This window comes from Oreochromis aureus, linkage group 5 (genome assembly GCF_013358895.1).
Source record: "Oreochromis aureus strain Israel breed Guangdong linkage group 5, ZZ_aureus, whole genome shotgun sequence".
NCBI classification, from domain to species: Eukaryota; Metazoa; Chordata; class Actinopteri; order Cichliformes; family Cichlidae; genus Oreochromis; species Oreochromis aureus.
The window spans coordinates 27,586,956-27,606,045 of record NC_052946.1 but is presented as its reverse complement, the minus strand read 5'-3'; the positions used below and the strand labels follow the sequence as shown (position 1 = coordinate 27,606,045).

General features: G+C 37.6%; 1 protein-coding gene across 1 annotated transcript; it reads right to left on the bottom strand.

Moving 5' to 3' along the window:
• Window positions 1–1,252: 1,252 nt before the first annotated feature.
• On the bottom strand, window positions 1,253–14,755 carry LOC116313187 (protein-glutamine gamma-glutamyltransferase 5-like). Its single transcript, XM_039611794.1, has 15 exons — window positions 14,336–14,755; window positions 12,141–12,311; window positions 9,587–9,841; window positions 9,325–9,443; window positions 8,779–8,907; window positions 8,343–8,520; window positions 6,825–6,960; window positions 5,860–5,969; window positions 5,449–5,564; window positions 5,180–5,306; window positions 4,167–4,501; window positions 3,320–3,494; window positions 3,052–3,215; window positions 2,170–2,303; window positions 1,253–1,504 (listed from the first exon to the last, which is right to left on the bottom strand). Exons 1-15 carry the CDS (start codon window positions 14,358–14,360, stop codon window positions 1,357–1,359), a joined length of 2,322 nt encoding a protein of 773 aa, XP_039467728.1. The 5' UTR covers window positions 14,361–14,755; the 3' UTR covers window positions 1,253–1,356.
• Window positions 14,756–19,090: the final 4,335 nt, after the last annotated feature.

Here is a 19,090-nt window from a genome sequence, read left to right as displayed (position 1 = left end):
AGTTTTGAATGTTTACAGTGTGCCTTTGATGTTTGGGCCGGTTGGGGTCTCTGTGTGCATGTTTTCTTTGTGCTCAGGATCTTGGTCTGTGACTGCTGGGCTATGGTCCAGGCAATACAATATATAATCATTCCCCAGAATGGTTTTTATTTTACACATGTAAACTCTATGATTAGTATGTGCTTATAATATTTTAGAGAATTCGGAGAAAAGCTAAAATATGCTTCAATTCATGGTAATACAAAAATTTTCAGAAACGGTTACCATGAATTATCAATGACAATATCAAAGGATGGCAAAATTCCTTTTGGTCATTGTGCTTGCTCTTAAGGCTACACGTAAATTAGTTTGAAATTGTACCTCTGTGCTCCTTAATAATCAGTGAGTGACAGTTGTAGTGTGTAAGAACACTCAGGTCTCTCTTGAAAAATACAATTTCTTAGTATGACAGAAAGGCCAGAGGCATTACTAATAAAAACAAAAATGTTAACCATCTTCCAATAAACATTTTATTTGTATAGTCATAAAAATGTGCAAAATCTACAGTTCAAATAAAACACACGAGTATAGGCCAGTTTACCTCTCAGCCACAGGGAGGCACTTTAACACCTTCTCATCAACAGGCCAGAGGAATTTATGCAAACACAAGGAAATCTTACTGTGTCGTACCATTCGTAAACACTATGAAGAGGTCCAGTTTGTTTAGCAGATGCAAATCTGACAGGCAAGCGCTTTAAAAATATTACTGTTCTGCTGTGATTGCCGTGTGCTTGCTTCTAGCTTCCTTCAGGAGCAGGAATAAGCTTGCAGGAACACTAGCCAATACATATTTTAAGAGTAGTTAATAAAGCTCAGAGTCTGATAAAACACACAGTGAGAATACAAGTGTCTGTTTTTCAGTTTGCTGTTTGTACAACAGGTTTAGCTAAATTCTTAATAATATGTAAACATTCATTTTTACATGAGAATTAGCTGAGAGTTTGTACCTGAAGTGGCCCTAACAGCTTAAAATATGTAGTAGTGTCAGCTTTTGTGTCAGAATACATGGTGACAGTGAATGCGGCATTTATATGAAACATCAGTGCAGCACTTTCTGTCCAGAAGCACAAACTTGTTTTTTCTTCTGAAAATCAGCGAATGAAAGAAAGGAACCACAAAGGTTGCTTTTTAAAAGCAACCTCAAAGTTTTTATATATATATATATATATATATATATATATATATATATATATATATATATATATATATATATATATATATAGGGAGAGAGAGAGAGAGAGAGAGAGAGAGAGAGAGAGAGAGTTGTGTAAAATGAATGAATGAATGAAAGGCCTGAATTAATTAAACTGGTAGGTTTTATGGTAGAACATCGAAAGTGCAGGTGCACTTGAGGTCTCTGAAGGAGGAGCAGTCAAAGTCAGCCATGAGAGTCTTCTTTCCAGTCTTCTTGGGAAAAAAGGTCAACTGGATACGTATCCTGTTGCTTGGCCTCAGATTTGGAAGTCTGTGGGAAACATAAGAGTAATAAAGAACTGTTAAGGTCAATGTTTAGTTTGTGGATTTGACATAACATTTTATACACAGTAACAACTCGCTAGAAGCCTGTTGAAAAGACAACTTTGCCAGACATCCAAACAATGTTGAGATATGGTAAAATCTGAAAACTTCAGACTGTGGAAAAAACTTTTACAAAGAGATGACCCTCTTGTCATTATTCCTTCAAGGGATTTTGCTGGGGTTAGGTTCTTTAGGAAGTCCCGAGGCCTGTACTATGAAGCAGGATCTGGGCTTATTCAGGTAACTTCAGAGCTAACACTTGTTTTTCAGTGTTACAAAGGTGGTTTGCTTCTCACTGTTGTTTATAGTTATATAACTTATGCTGCAGACCTAAACCGCTCCAGAGCAGGTTTTTATCAAGATTAGAGAGACAAGCAACCAATTTGTACTTATGAATTCAAATTTGATTTCTGTTTTTATATTTAATCTTCAGGTTACTCTCAGACCCTTAAACACTTCCAGAGGCTGCAGGAGAAAGAATAAAAATGAAATTCTAGATTCTCTGTCTTAATGACAGAGCATTGACTCATTCACTCACACAGTCAGTATTTCTACTGCCTTTCCCTCTTGGCTCAAATTGAATAAATAAGGTAGCAGATCTTTCACACATACATGCATTTATCCTCCCCATCCACTAGACCACTTCCAGACAAAGTCAGAGTGCAGTCCGTCAGCATCTTGTTGATCGGGTTCATGAAAACTACTTCAGCAACTGTCCTTTGGTTCAGTCTCACTGGACCATTAACCTGAAAAACAAAAATCTCACTGTTTACTTATTAGTCAGTAAAACGATGTAAAAATCTTTGCATGTCCAGTTTTGCTTCCAACCTGCTTGAAAATATAAACTACAAATTATACCTTCAGTTTATCCAGCCTCTTTTTTTTTTTACTGTTAGCAATGCATGAAAAATAAACCTGATAGCCCACATCATATCAAATTACAGATACAGGAGTCACATTTCGATCCCTAATGGACAAACACAAAATTTGGTATAGACACCAAAGCTGCTGAAGATGATCTGTATAAATAGGAACTGACTACTCATCTAGCAGTCAGGCTCAGTTTGACCTATACCAACTTATAGCTAGTTATTTTATTTATTTGTTTTGTGCTACTTTAGCAAGCTTTTATGCATCTATCACGCTTGTAAACAAAAACAACAACAAAAAAACAAAAAGAAACATGTCAGTTGTAGCATTATTTGCTCAGAGTCCTCCTATGGCCAAGAAAAGCCTGAAGTAGCTGCTGGCATAGTTGCAGACTTTAGTTTTATAATTTTTTTTTTAGAAATTATGTTCTATATTTATTTATAAGGCATATAACATAATTAAGTATAATTATATTATAAGAGTATTTATAGGAGTATAATTATCCTATTTAAATATAATATATTATTTTATCAAAAATCAGCAGCAGTCAGCTAATGTGAAAGTTACTTCAAACAAAGTAACATAATGATTAAGGCGACACAGAGATGGTAGTTTTTTACTCACTGTGATGGACATAGGAGGATTCAACAGAATGACATCATTCACTGCTAGGTATACGTTTCTTGGCTCCAGCTTATCTGTGACTACAGCTGAAATCTTCATGCTGTCAGAGCCTACCATGTGTTTGTGGTACACCAGGAAGGGGACCAAGATAGGAATGGACAGATCTGGAGCAGACAAAGGGAGTGAGAGACAATTATAGTTGTTGCAGTCCCCCCCAGAAAAAAAAAAAAAAAAACACTTGTGAGAAACTCCTCAGCAATTTACCCACCTTTCCCAGGCAGCAGTGTCTCTTCCTTTGTCTCAGTCTGGATGTTTTGAACTGGTGAGCCATTGTATCTCATGGCCTGGACACTGATATTGATGGACACAGGCCTGGCAGTGCGGCTTTCACTGTTCAGCACCAACTTCAGGCTCACGTCCTGACCGTCCATTGGCTTGGATACCTGCAGCACCACAAATTCAATTCAATTCAATTCAATTTTATTTATACAGCGCCAAATCACAACAACAGTTGCCTCAAGGCGCCTTATATTGTAAAGTAGGCCCTACAATAATACATACAGAGAAAATCCCAACAATCATATGACCCCCTATGAGCAAGAACTTTGGTGACAGTGGGAATGAAAAACTCCCTTTTAACAGGAAGAAACCTCCGGCAGAATCAGGCTCAGGGAGGGGCGGTACCTTATTCCAAATGGCTGTTTGACATTTACTTAAAGCAACAGCTTTCTTTTAAAAAAGCACAAGAAAACTTTTAGGCAAAACAGGTAAGGGCTTTTATTTTTATTTTTTAAACTAAAGTCTAAATAAGTTGTGTGGCATTATTTAAGGTTATCAGATTTGGCATAACCAAAAAGTACTGTTGGGATTTACGCAAACGGCACAGTGAGGAGAAACTCAGATTTTTGACACTGACCCTGTTCGTATGTATTTCTGGGAGTTCCTTTTTTTTGTTAATAGAAAAAATGTTAACCGTGGAAAAAAGGTCACTGCTACATTTGTAAAAAGTAGACAGAAAATTCACACAACAAAGATAAAGGTAAATACTAAAATATAATTAAGATCTACTTGAATAGCTCTAAAAATAAAAAGATATATAAGGAACTGAGATGTACCTCTTCAAATCGCATGGCTATTTGTGGAAGTGGAAGGATGCTGTCATTTGTATTATTTGTAGTCTTATCCTCTGTGTTGTTCCCTTCCCTCCCTCCATTCCCAGTTCCATTTGTTGTCCCTCCATTCCCAGTTCCATTTGTTGTCCCTCCATTCCCAGTTCCATTTGTTGTCCCTCCATTCCCAGTTCCATTTGTTGTCCCTCCATTCCCAGTTCCATTTGTTGTCCCTCCATTCTGGATTGGATTATTTGTCCCTCTATTGTTCTTTTCCTCTTCATCTCTGGAGTAATCTCTGGTGAGGGCATATCTAAATACAGTTCTCTCCTCATTAGACCCTGTAAGAGTGGAAAGTTTTAGAGTGAGAGTGAAAATTAATTTTGTTAAAGAATTTCTAACCTTCTTATTAGTATCGGAAAACAGAGAAAACAGTCACCAAACCAATTTTTATTTGTAATCTCTTTGCAAATCACTAGTGAACCGTTAAAACAAGGTTTATATAGTATTTTTTTTTTTTTCCACCAAATACTATCTATCATTCAAAGAACCAAAGACAGCCTAAGTTAGCACCATGGACTGTATATAAAAAGGCGGATGCAACATCCTGCTCTGTTCATGAATTTAAATTTTTGTTGCCATGATGTCAGGTCTCTCTTGGAAATTAGATTTTTAATCTCAATTAAATTTTTTACCTGGATAAATAAAGGACTAATTTTTTTTTTTTTTTTTTTTAAACCTGAGAGTCTGTGAAGATTACACTACCACTCTATTGATCTATGACCTTAATTAACATTTTGGTCTCACATGCTCATTTCAGGATTTATGTGACACATCACATAAATCATTTTATAAATAGGGGTGGTATAACAGTGGTAACTTCTGACTAACAAATCATTACCATATGATTGTCCAGTGTCATATCCCTTGTGAGATCTACTTTCATAATATCAGGAGGGTAAAGAACAAAATTCTCCATTTAAACCTTCAAGAAACACATGTCTGTCAGGTGAACCCACCTTCCTTGTACTTGTAGCTGTCTGTGATGTCCAGCCTTGTGTTGGAGCCAACAGCCTTGGTGGAGATGCTCTGTCCGACTCTCTTGGTGTCAGAAAAAATATTCACCATTGTGCCATCAGCTTTACACTGCCAGGACAGAAAGAAAGAAACACGATAGAAAACAAAACTTGAAATAAAAAATATTGCTATTATACTAAAGACTGCTCCTCTTTTGGTCCTATTAACTATGTTATTTGCGGATTTATATAGTACAGCTCTGTTCACTAACCAGCCAGTCAATGCAGTCAGCATTGACCATAGCATAAACAAATGGGGCATCATATTTGAGATTGGTTTCTCCATTCAGGATGGCTTTGACTGAGGCTGGACCGCAGCAGAATACACCTGCAAAAGGACAAGCAAGAAAAGGCATCGGATGAACATTAAATAAAGAAACACGCTTTACTAATACAGAGTAGTTTTTATTCTAACTTCATGGCACTATATATGGAACTTTCTAACCATGGAGCTGCCATCACTAACAGCACTAGATGAAAAGAAATCACACAATCGAAAATCACATTCAAAAACAATACTTAAATTTTTTTGGTATATTTGCTGGCAAAAAATGAATAGTTAAAGTAGGAAAAGAAAAGTCATTAGACAAAGGAAGAAAATCTGAGGAGACAAGAGTTCGTACCATCGCTCTTCTCCTGTGGCGTTGGATCCAGAACTTGCCAGCCATCATATTTACCATCTTTTGCCAGGTCAGTTCGCCTCATCCAGCACTCTAACCAGACATGATAGTTCCTGAAACATATACGTGACACAAAATTCTGATGTTGGAGTCAGTGGAAACACAACAGTGGCTTTAAAAACTCGACAACATGGCAAAAACTGCTGGGTGATTCACTTCAATTCAATTGAATTTTATTTATATAGCACCAAATCACAACAACAGTTGAATCAAGGAACTTTATATTGTAAGGTAAACACCCTACCCTACCCTAAGCTTGAGAAATGGCACCATAATTCACACTAAGGACATTCTTTCCATTGACAGATTAAAAGCTTTCAGACAAAGTCACCACGCCCATAGCATACAAGACATACTTTGTAAAACCACAGTGAAGATTAAAAGCCTTTAAGACTTTTGGACACAATTTCATTTGTCCTCCTTTATGCAGTCTGACATATCAAGAACAAGATGGTGGTTGAGTACTAATAAAACAGAAAAAAACAGCAAAACCTTTTGAAAGTCAACCCTGTAGCTCTATAGCGTTTCTGGTGTTTGTTTTTCCAAAACCACTGAAAAATAATTGGATAAATTATAGAAAATGTAAAAAACCTTTTTGTTTTTATTTTGTTATATTTCGCTTTACTTTGGAACTCTTGGAAGAGACCAAGAAGATTTCAGGTTTGTTGTATATAGTGCCTCTCTGTTGTATATAGTGCCTCTCTGTTAGTGCCTCTCTGTTTTTTAAATTAACCTTATTTAGTTCTGTGAAAAACTAAGACTGTACAATGCTCAGGGAAACTGTCTCTCTCTCTCTCTGTGTGTGTACAAAGGAACTGTTCAACTCTTTACCACAGAATTAAGTTCTGATCTGTACCTGTCTCTGTTTGCTTTCTCAAAGTAAGCCATATGAGCTTGTGTCATCTTACCAGATACTGTCCTTGGTCTCTTTCTCTCTCACTCCATAGTCAGCGTGGTACACATCAATGGTGAGATTCTTGTTGCTGTCATGAGCTGACTGGTAGTTGGTGACCACACGGCATGGGATGCCCAGCAGACGCATTACTGGAAATACAGACATTAAAAAAAACTGATTTTTTAAAAATGTGATATTTGTCAAATTGTACATTAGTTTAGCATCTTATTGTTAAATGTTGTTGCACTGGCCTAGTGATGGAAAGTTATAAGTAAGGAAAAGACAAATCAGTAAACCAGTAAAGCTATGGCTTACCAGACTTTTAGTGTAATCCTATATTAGCAATAGAAAATCTAAAAAATTGGCAATTGTAAACAAACTTGAGACTTTGGTACATATACCTTGCTAGGACCCCTTTGCCTCCACAATTGCCTTTATTCTTCATGCATATATTCAACAAAATGACAGAGACATTCCTCAGAAATTCAGAACTGTTCTAATCCACTGTGGTCATATAGCAAGGGACATGGTCAGTGACAACCCTCAGGTAGGCTGTGGCATTTAAATGATGCTCAGTTGGTAAATTGGACAAAGCCTGCAAAGAAAATATCCCAGGCACCATTGCTCCACAAGTACCAGCCAGAACCGTTGATACAAAAGAGGATAGATGTCATGTCGTATGTGTTTCAGGTTTAATTAATATTCTTTGATTTATTGTTGCTCATGGGTCTGGTTCTCTTTATGTTTTTCTGCTTATGTTATACTTATAGTTTCTAGGTTTTAGGTCTCTGAATAGTTTTGTTGTAGTGAGTGGTTATTTGAGTTATTTTTTCCCTGTTATTAGCTTGAAGCCATTATCCTCTGACCGCTATCATCAACAACACATTTTCACCCAGAGAACTGCTGCTTATTGAGTTTCTCTTTTAAGGACTTTAAACCTTAGAAATGTTTGTGCGTGAAAAAATTCCAGTAGATCAGCAGTTTTTGAAATACTCAGACCAGCCGACTGGTAGGATCAACCACGTAACATTTAAAGTCACTTAAATGTGAAGGTTCTCAATCATCCAGGTGATACAACCTTTCTCCCCAATTCTGATACAGTTTGAACTTTAGCAGGTCTTCCTTACCATGTCCATCCAGCCATCCTTTCTCCTTTGCTTATCTGATTCAGGGTTGCAGGGGGGCTGGAGCCTACCCCACCTGCCATAGAGTGAGAGGCATGGTACACCCTGTGAAGGTTGCCAGTCTATCGCAGAGCACCTTCACCATGTCTATAGACCATTAAGTTTTTGAGTTGTTGCCTTGTGATTGGCTGATTAAATATTTGGATGAATAAACATCAGGTATACCCAGCAAAGTTGATAATGTATGTAAACTAAAGCACCTGCCATATAAAGCAGCGTATTTCTTATTTCTCATTTCACTTGCCTAAACACATACTGTATATATAACAGATATTTAGGTATGTATTCATATTACCCATCTAAATAGATACTTTATGTAAGTGAGGACTTGCAGAGTTAGTCAGTACCTGAACACATCACTCCTGCAAATACCCAGCACTGTCCATATTTGACTGGGTTGCAGCCGATGTTATACCAACGCTTGAGGATGGGATAGCTGCCAGACCAGTGAGAGGGTATAGTTCCACCCCAGAATGGAGCTGACCACCGTCCCTCCAGGACGCCAGAGTCATCATTACTGTTGATCTGGAGCAAAACAGGAAAACAAAGGTGAGCGAGTGAGTGAGTGAGCTTTGGCTCCCCTCAAAATGACTATGAAGCATTAATTAACAAAAGGTTTTGTTAATTAATGCTTTATAGTAATGCTTTATAATTAATGCTTTATTTTGTTGATGATGCCTTTTAAACGTTATGTAAAATGCTTTAAATTACCTTCTTGGTGAAACTTGCAGTGCAAATACAGTACATCTGTCCAAAACACATGTATATACATAAATATCCTACCATGGCGCTGACCACACGACTGACATAGATGGGGTTACAGCGAGCAGAAACATCATTGGCTGCATTTGCCAGGTGTTTGGGGTTGACATCCAACATCTTAAGACAAATCTTCACCATGTCCTCTTCAAACTAGACAGGAAGAGAGCAGCTTATCTTAAACTACAGTGCTGTAGGTTATTCGTACTTAATGGCAGAGTCAAAAATAATCGAAGCATTTGCATTAGCTAATTAATTCTAAAGTAAAATATTAACTTGAAGCAGCTAATATCTAAAAATGTCACTACTCTATTCTTCATAATAGCATGTTAAAAATGATCTACACTAGTCTCACACCATATAAATATATGTCTCTTTGATTAAGGAGTTAAGCCATTAACAATGGTGACCATCATATTTGCGCCTCTGCCATACTGAACAATAGAACTCTTAGAATAAAAGACTGATTGTTAAAAACATGATTAATGTGGTACTTTTCAGTGTTGATTTATCAAACCTAGAATCACAAATCCACTAAGCCCTACACAGTCTGTGTGTGTGTGTTTATACCTGGCCAAAGTCCCAGTTAGTAGATGTGATGTAGTTCCCACTTCCTTTGTAGATTATACCACGTTCATTCATCACAAACTCCTGTCTCTCTGTCTCATCCTGCATAAACACTGAATCATCTACAGAGGCGGGAATAGGGATAAACACATGAGACAGACGGATTAATGGATGGATATACAGTGGTTTTAAGGAAAACAACAGCAACAGATGAACAGTGCTGGAGAGCCTGGAAAACAGGTGGGCAGATAGAAAGATAACTTACCAGAACACCAGGGATTGAAGAGCACTACCAGTTCTGCCAACAACGTTTCCTCATCCCTATGTCTGGCGGTTAAGTTGTACTTTCCGATTGGAGTGTCAGCTGGGGGGGTAATGGTCAAATTCAAGGAGCCTGTTGGTGGGTTGGACCCCTTCTCTAGCTCCACTTTCCACACTGCCTTTGCTGATGGCGAACGCTGGATTTTGTCTGGGATACCAAAGCATGACTTTGTTCCCAGGTCCTCGGATGGATTTTCTCCTGTAGAGAGGAGTCACAGAGATCATAGATGTGACAATACAATACCAACAAGCCATTAATTTATATACAGAGTGTACATGAAAGACAGACATCATGAACCAGTGTGAGTTACACCTGCATCTTTTCCAGCAGTCAACACAGGGCAAATGACTAAATTTTACTGCATGAAAATGTTCCCAAACACACTGCCAATGCAGAAAAAGCATATCTTCATAGAAAAACACATAATAGAACAAAATTAATAGACTGTCTTTCCCATTTTGATGGAGAATAGAATAAATGACAGCCAACGTTCAAAAAACAATCATTGAAAGCTACTTAAAACTACAAGAAGGCTTGCCTAATAGAGTTCAGACTGCATCGAGGAATAGAGATGGCCATACCGAATACTGATTTTCAAACTCCTTAGAATTGTAAAAATTTTCATTTCATTGCTGTCTTTCCCAGGAGTGGCTCAAGACTTTCGCACATGCTCATTTTATGTTTGATTGCAACATAAGGCTGAAAGATAGTTTAAAAGACAAACAATGGTCATATCCAACTGTGCTGACTGGCAAAACGCCTTTAAGTAAAGCTTAGTTTATTTATAAAAAGAGCCTTTCCCTTATGTGTTTTGTCTGGCTTTTTCCTCGCCCTTTCAATTTTTGCCCCACCCTCATTGGTTTCACCTGATATTATTTCTCCTGATTGCCCTATTTTTTTTTTTTTTTTTTTTACTAATTAATTGCTCATTAGTAAAACCTGCTTTTTGTTGGGAATACCTGATTCTGGTTCCTGTGTTTGGGTCCTCTTTTTAAACTACACTTAACCACATGTAGCCGTTATTTATTATTTAAATTTATATTTTTTTTATTGATTTTCACAAAATTCTTCACATGTATCCATACAGATCTTTCAAAAATTAAATAATAGTTAATATCAACGATAAAAAATAACAGCAACAAAAAAACAGAGAAAACAAAAGTAAGCAAACATGAACAAACTCCTGTTGATACATGGAAATCAATATTCAAACATCCCTTTTATTTACTATAAAGTGTCACAACTGCAAACTAAATATTTAAATAAAAAAAAATATAAATTCAAATTATATAAACCAAACACGCACAGTTTGCAGCTATCAATTGTTCAGACTGACTTTCTCCTGGATCCAAACCTTTCCAAAGCTCAAACAGGGTGCCTTCAATGGGCTTGGAGGTTTTTGCTTTGAGTCCCAACTAGGGCTGTCAGCGTTAATTGCGTTAAAATGACGTTAACCCCAAATCCGCGTTAACACAGCATATCTCCGTTAACGGGTTAACGCGGATCACCCTTTGTGTGGGGCTGCCAGTGTTGGGAAAGTTACTTTTAAAATGTATTCCACTACAGATTACAGAATACATGCCCCAAAATGTATTTTGTAAACTATTCCGTTACGTTACTCAATGAGAGTAACGTATTCTGAATACTTTGGATTACTTAATATATTATCATGCTTTTACAACTACATGAATGTACTATTGCTGTGTGATGTATTACTATTACTGAAGGTTACTCGCCATACCAATACCAACTAGATTTTTAAATCTTAATATAAAGTGAGTAACAGTAGGGTGGACATTAGGTAAGTCTGCACTTTTTGCAGCGATCTCGTATAGAAAACTATTCCGCGCGTATATAAAACAGGTCCTCTGGCTAATACGGTGGGTTCCGTGTCGGGCTTGTAGCCGAAAACTAGCTTTACTTTGTTGTCTGGGTCAACTTTGCTAGTGAGAGACAGAGAGAGGCTGCTGAGGAAAACACGAACACAGTGTAGGGCAAAGCCTAACATATGAAACAGGAAAAGACCGCTGTGTAATCCATTTATTTCAACAGAGTAACTGTATTCTGAACACCACCTTTTTAAACGGTAACTGTAACAGAATACAGTTACTCATATTTTGTATTTTAAATACGCAACGGTGGTACATGTATTCCGTTACTCCCCAACACTGGGGGCTGGACGGCGCTAATACGTTAATCGAGCTACCCGTGCTAACGCGTTGACGCAGTCCAGCCCCACACAAAGGGTGATCCACGTTAACCCGTTAATGGAGATATGCCGATATGGTGATTTTGGCATTAATTAACGGTGATTAATGGTGACAGCCCTAGTCAACAGCTTTGGGTCAGTAAATATTTGTTCAGTGCCCATCAAACAGCATCTTCTGTACACTTTGGACATATTTTTTATTATAAGGATTTAACTTGGGAGGGTTTACATACAATATGTTTGCATTTTTTACAAAAAAAATAATACATTATTTAATGGTGGACCAACCTGTTACTGCTGTAATGGTGAGCGGGTAAAGATTGGGGTTGAACGACTGTGTCAGTTCAACTTTCACGGTGAACCGCTGGCCTCGCCTCACAATCAGCTGATCCTTTGAGATTTTTTTGGTGCGATGTTCTGTGTTGTTTGTGTCACAGTTGAGATTCACTCCTTTAAAAACTGCAAGAAATGTAAAATAAAATATAGAAATATTAACTGTAAACAAAAACATCTGAAAATCAGGTCACAAAGTGAAGTCTTTATTTTATTAAGCTTATTTTTAATGGCATGACACTTTAAAAAACAAATAAACAAAAAATAAAAGAAAAAGACCCATATCAGTAGTCTCCTGATACATTTTAACTTGGTTTCCTGGAAAGATTTGCAACGGCAGGATGCTAAAGGTAAGCTTTAAGCTTGCTACACCGATACCTTCTCCGTGCTAAAATAGATGAAGATTTGGAGTGACCTCGTTTCACCAAAAAAAACTGCCTCAGCTTGTCAAAAGTCTCAATTCTTTCTAGCAATTTGGTGACAGGAACCTAAGGCAGGGCAGGGGGGAGATAAAACTATTTAAACACCGTCATGAGAGTCTAAAATGTCACAAAGTGGAAGTTACATGTCAGGATTGGACATGCCTCAACAGGGCAGAATCAGTGATGAACACAAGGCTCGTGTGTCTCGGCCAATCCTCAACAGCATGGTATTAAAAACAAAACACAAGCCTCACATACAGGCCTACAGGTATGTTCAGGAGAACAGGTTAATCCATATAAAAGCACTGCACTGACAAGTAACATGGAAAACTGGGCCACAATTCATAGAAGCACTTAAGCATAAAATAGTGAGAAAGTTTGGAGAGACTAAACACTTTGTCTTTTTCTATATAGATATGAGAAGTACTTTTCACAGTCAAACTTTTAATTTTAATGTTAGGAAACAAGATTTAACAGGTTTGACATGAAAAGTGAATCTATAACCGTTTGTTAGGAGAGATGAAGTTTTTTAGATTTCGTGGTGATTGCTGGTGAGTTTGGTTTGGGTGTGTGTGAGGGAGGGAAAAATGCACACACCTGCTTTCATATTGTAGTTAACTTCTACATTTTGTCACTATTATTCACATTTTCCATTTTTTAACAAGGGTGTACAGTAAGAAAAAAAACCCAAACTAAAAACTTTCTTTAGATTTATTAAAGTTATAAATCTACAGCATGCAGATTTCTCCCCTTGGGTAGAGAAATTTATACATATTATTTTTACTAAACATACATGAAGGTTGGCCTGAAATACACACTGAAACACCTAAGAGAGGGAATGCATTTATGGGACCTTGCCTTAACATCTATACAAAGTTTTGGTTATCTGTGACATTAAAGTCAGCCTGTGAAGTCTTTCTAAATATGTTTTTACATTTTTTTTTTTGCAGTGCCTACAAGTTTGCATAATTTCATATTTATATTTCTAATGCAGTCTCATTGATATCTTTAAAATTTTAGATCTTTAATTCAAACAGTTTCCAGAGATGCTAAATGTTACTTTGTTCTGATCTGTATCTTACTTTCTTTGAAGATGTTTCTATAGTTCTAAAAAAATCTGATGGGGGTGTCAGATATTGGAGGTGGTCCTGGATGGGAGGCAAAACATCATGCGCACTAATATTTTGATATTTATGATTATTTATAGATGCCTTCTGAATAAAAGAACAAAAGTAACCACAATAATCTAATATATGATTCAAAAACAATTGCTCTTACGCCGATGTAATGGGCTTTTGAGTACGAAACTCAAACTGATTATGGTGGCATCGATCAAATTTAGAAGGTGTTCCAGATTTCCTGAACTAAATTTTCTGCCAAACTGGCCTGAATCTGAAACTTTGGATTAACTTCTACTTGCAAAACATATATTTGAATTTCCAGGTTGACACATGATGACCACAGACATGTTGTCATGCATGTGAAGAGAACAAACCACAAAAATTCTGTTTAATGCAAGTAAGATTTCTAGAAACTGGGAGACACTATTTTATTTTAACTCTATAAAAACTTTAAAATGGGTGCAACCTTTGCAATCCTGCTTTTGACAAGACTATTTCACTTTTATTATTTAAATTAAACGATTTAATTTAAATAAGAATACATTAAGCCCTTAAAGATATGATGATAAACTTCAGTTAATATATGTCTAAAAGTTAATGTACTTACTTGACTGTTTGGTCTCCGATGGCATCTTTCTAGACTTTCCACAGCAGTTCAGGTACAATGAGGAGGTCTCTGGCTGGGACTCAGCACTACACTGGCAGGTGATTCAGCCCTGATTTATTTTAAACCGGCTGTCACACCCAGCCCCAGTTCACATTAAAGCGAAAATGTTACACAAACTAGATTAACCATTTCCTGCCTGTTCAAAAATCCACCCACACAAACACACACACTTAGGACAATATGCAGTGCCTTTGAATTATTAGTGCTTTTCTGAATATCCCAAGTGTATTTTATAGTGGTATCTAATTTGTGTGGCGTGAATAATAAGTCTGAATAAGGCAACATGTAAATAGCTGATCCAGGTTTGAGTTCACTCTATAATGTTTGCAGGCGTTTCCTCAATTTCAATTCAACTGAATTCAGTTTTATTTATATAGTGCCAAATCACAACAACAGTCACCTCAAGGCACTTTATATTGTAAGGTAGACCCTACAATAAAACAGGGTGGGTCATTTATATGGATACACCGTAATAAAATGGGAATGGTTGGTGATATTAAAGTCCTGTTTGTGGCACATTAGTATATGTGAGGGGACAAACTCCTCAAGATGGGTGGTGACCATGGTGGCCATTTAGAAGTCGGCCATCTTGGATACAACTTTTGTTTTTTCAATAGGAAGAGGGTCATGTGACACATCAAACTTATTGGTAATGTCACAAGAAAAACAATGGTGTGCTTGGTTTCAACGTAACTTTATTCTTTCATGAGTTATTTACAAGTTTCTCTTTGTTCACAGCCATTGACATGTAGAAGAGGTTAACACATGAGGAGCAGATCGAAATTGTGTTGATATCTGGTGAACGCAGTAACCGGGTCATTGCAGCAGATTTCAATGCAAGACACCCTACGAGACCACCCATCTCCCATGCTACAGTTAGCAAACTGCTTGCTAAGTTTCGTGAAACTGGTTCAGTGTTGGATTTGCCAAAATGTGGACGCAAGAAAACTGTCACTAATGAAGAAACATCAGTGGCTGTCCTAGCTTCATTCAGCAAGAACCCACAGCATAGCACTCGCCGCATGTCACTGGAGAGTGGCATTAGTCGAACATCCTTCGGGCGGATATTAGCTACTCACAAATGGCACCCTTACAAACTCCAGCTACTGCAGCATCTCAACGAGGATGACCCAGATCAGCGCACAGAATTTGCAGAATGGGCAAAACAAAAATTGGAACAGGACCCTCAGTTCACGCAAAAGATTTTGTTCAGTGATGAGGCAAACTTTTATGTGAATGGTGAAGTTAACAAACAAAACCACCGCTATTGGTCTGACACTAACCCACATTGGATGGATCCCTCCAAGACTGTTGGAACAACAAAAGTGTTGGTTTGGTGTGGTATATGGGGTACAATGATAGTGGGTCCATTCTTCATCAATGGAAACCTCAAGGCCACTGGATATTTGAAATTGCTAAATGAAGATGTGTTTCCATCTTTATGCACTGAAGCTGGCACGTTCCCTGAGTTTTTCCAGCAAGATGATGCACCACCACATTATGGGTGCCAGGTCCGAGCATTCCTAGATGAACAGTTTCCTGGAAAGTGGATTGGTCGTCGTGGGCCAGTTGAATGGCCCCCAAGGTCTCCCGATCTGACCCCCTTAGAGTTTTATCTTTGGGGTCATCTGAAGGCAATTGTCTATGGTGTGAAGATACGAGATGTGCAGCACCTGAAACTACGGATACTGGATGCCTGTGCTGGCATTTCTCCTGCGGTGTTGCTATCAGTGTGTGAAGAGTGGGAGAAGAGGGTTGCATTGACAATCCAAAACAATGGGCAGCACATTGAACACATTTTATAAGTGGTCAGAAACTTGTAAATAACTCATGAAAGAATAAAGTTACGTTGAAACCAAGCACACCATTGTTTTTCTTGTGACATTACCAATAAGTTTGATGTGTCACATGGCCCTCTTCCTATTGAAAAAACAAAAGTTGTATCCAAGATGGCCGACTTCTAAATGGCCACCATGGTCACCACCCATCATGAGGAGTTTGCCCCCTCACATATACTAATGTGCCACAAACAGGACTTTAATATCACCAACCATTCCCATTTTATTACGGTGTATCCATATAAATGGCCCACCCTGTACATACAGAGAAAAACCCAACAATCAAATGACCCCCTATGAGCAAGCACTTTGGTGACAGTAGGAAAGAAAAACTCCCTTTTAACAGGAAGAAACCTCCGGCAGAACCAGGCTCAGGGAGGGGCGGGGCCATCTGCTGCGATCAGTTGGGGTGAAAGAAGGAAAACAGGATAAAGACATGCTGTGGAAGAGAGACAGAGATTAATAACAGATATGATTCAATGCAGAGAGGTCTATTAACACATAGTGAGTGAGAAAGGTGACTGAAAAGGAAAAACTCAATGCATCATGGGAATCCCCCAGCAGCCTTTGCCTATTGCAGCATAACTAAGGGAGGATGTGACCCCATAAATGACTTCTGGAAGTCCAGCAGTTCATCTAAACAAAAGGCACTTAGACTAAAACAGATATAGTTGTGTTTGCTTTACTCTGAGACAGGATATTTCTAATTTTAGAGATGTTGCGCAAATGGAAGAAAGTAGTCTTACATATTTGCTTAATATGTGCATTGAAGGACATATCCTGGTCAAAAATCACTCCAAGGTTCCTGACAGTGTTACTGGAGGCCAAGGTAATGCCATCCATTATAAATAAATTTATTAGCTTTTATTCTGTAACTTCTTATGTAAGCACAAGTTACAGTTAGGTCCATAATCTCACATCTGGCCGGTTGTGATTAACTTCTGGAATCCATCTAGATTCCAGATTTTTTTTCGCTAGTTCCATCTCTCCTTAAATACAACAGATTGTTCATTTTCTAAATGATGATTCTAATTAGAGTCTAAAAGGAGTATGAAATAAAATCAGGTGGTGACATGACAGTGGCACGTCCCTTTAATTTGACTAATGGCTCTTACTATTTTGTGCCCACACCTTCCACACCTTTTAACGGCAAAATGAGATTTATGAAACCTCTGTTAAAGGTATATTTCTTGTTTTACTGAGTAAAATTCTTCAGCGTGTGTGTTCTGTTCTTGCTTCGGTTGTAAGCTCTGAAAACTTACTTATTAAATGCTGTCTGTGGTTCAACCTTCCCCATCACATTGCTTGATGTTAATCCCCTCTTTCCACAGAGAACTGGGTTCTAACAGTTATAATTGTCATAAGGAACTTAAGCCGATGACAAACTAAATAACATGAAAACCTTGAACACCCTGACAGCATTTTTCAGGTCATGTCTTGGCATGCTGATGACTTTCATAGTTGAATGTAGTCGTGCATGAGAAAGACGTAACTGAATCGTGTAACACTGATATTGCAATAAAATTGCTTAATATTGTATGATGTCAGACTATCTAGTAATTTCTTTGGTTTACGTTTTGTCTCTTGAATCATCAAAAAGGTATCTGTGCTGAAACTGCGTATGGATTGAAAGTTGGGGTGGGTTCACTTTCCACTGCTTAGAGAGTTAGTCCAACCCTGAAACAGCTCAGTGTACTGATTTTCATTTGGCATTCGGTAAGAATCCAGTCTGGACTGTGAACCATACCTATTTTTCTGGGAATAAGAGATGGAAAAGTACATTTATGTTTCCCTGTAGCATAGTAGTTTTCACATTCACTAATAACTGAAAAGATCTCTGACTTTATCCCTCGAGTTCTGCATCAGGAAGAGCATCCAGTGTAAAATACGATCAAATGCGAAGCTATCCACTGTGGCAAAGTCTTGTGACTAAGGGAGCATAAATATGCTTCAATTCCAGTAAGAACTGGTGTATCTGCCCTAGACCATGTTGATGTTTTTATTCAAGTTTTAGTCCCCATTATTGTAGCAACGATTTAGGACTCACACAGAAAAGCAAAAGAAATAAATGCCAATAACATTTAATTCATTATACAGGTTTTGCAATCTATGCTTTTCCACATCTTACATGTCAGGTTAGATCTACCACTATACAGGAGTCAGTGATTTAGTTTTATTTTGCTTCCATAATCTTTAAAAGTTCTACCTGAACTGTTCTTTGTTTTTGACATGAAATGAAAGTGTTTCCTTCGGTTTTCTTGATGTTGACCTTCTCCTCATTGTATCTGTGTCAAATTTTAATGCACTAATCTGAAATACTAACACAACCATTTCTGAGGCAGACTCTGTATATGTATTTGTATCAGGGTGTCATACTGTGTTTCTTATCCGTACTGATTAAATGAGATCTATGACATGTTATTGTATGCAGCTTACATTGTGTTTTTCTCACACAAAATAATCCATGTAAGGACTCCTAATTCTTAATTATTTTTCTATGGGCACACATTTATACTTGTTTCACAATTAATCTGATTTTAATATGCACCACACACACGCATAGACACACATTAGTCAATCATTACTCATAGAGGCACAAAAAACACAACAGAAACACGCCTAACTGCACAGATATACTAGCTGTCCTCCTGAATGACGTCTTTGGCTTTCTGCAGGTTGTGATTGATGGCTCCAAAGAGCCTAAGAACTGAACCCAGGTCCGCTCTGACTCCTCACACACGCCTGGAACTGGACAATGATAAACAGTCAATATGAGAGCATTTTTCTTTCATATCACTCATAGAAAAAAACCACACTGACATGAATAAATAATGTTCAGGTTTAATGTAACCTGGAA

What these genes read in the sequence shown, in the direction of transcription:
- LOC116313187 (XM_039611794.1), bottom strand. Translation starts at nt 14,360, where the DNA reads ATGCCATCGGAGACCAAACAGTCAA. An exon ending in GTCGTGTGGTCAGCGCCATG is followed by an intron (nt 8,521 to 8,778) that starts GTAGGATATTTA and finishes GTTTTGCTCCAG; the next exon opens with ATCAACAGTAATGATGACTC. An exon ending in GATGGGGAGGATAAATGCAT is followed by an intron (nt 1,505 to 2,169) that starts GTATGTGTGAAA and finishes TGTTTCCCACAG; the next exon opens with ACTTCCAAATCTGAGGCCAA.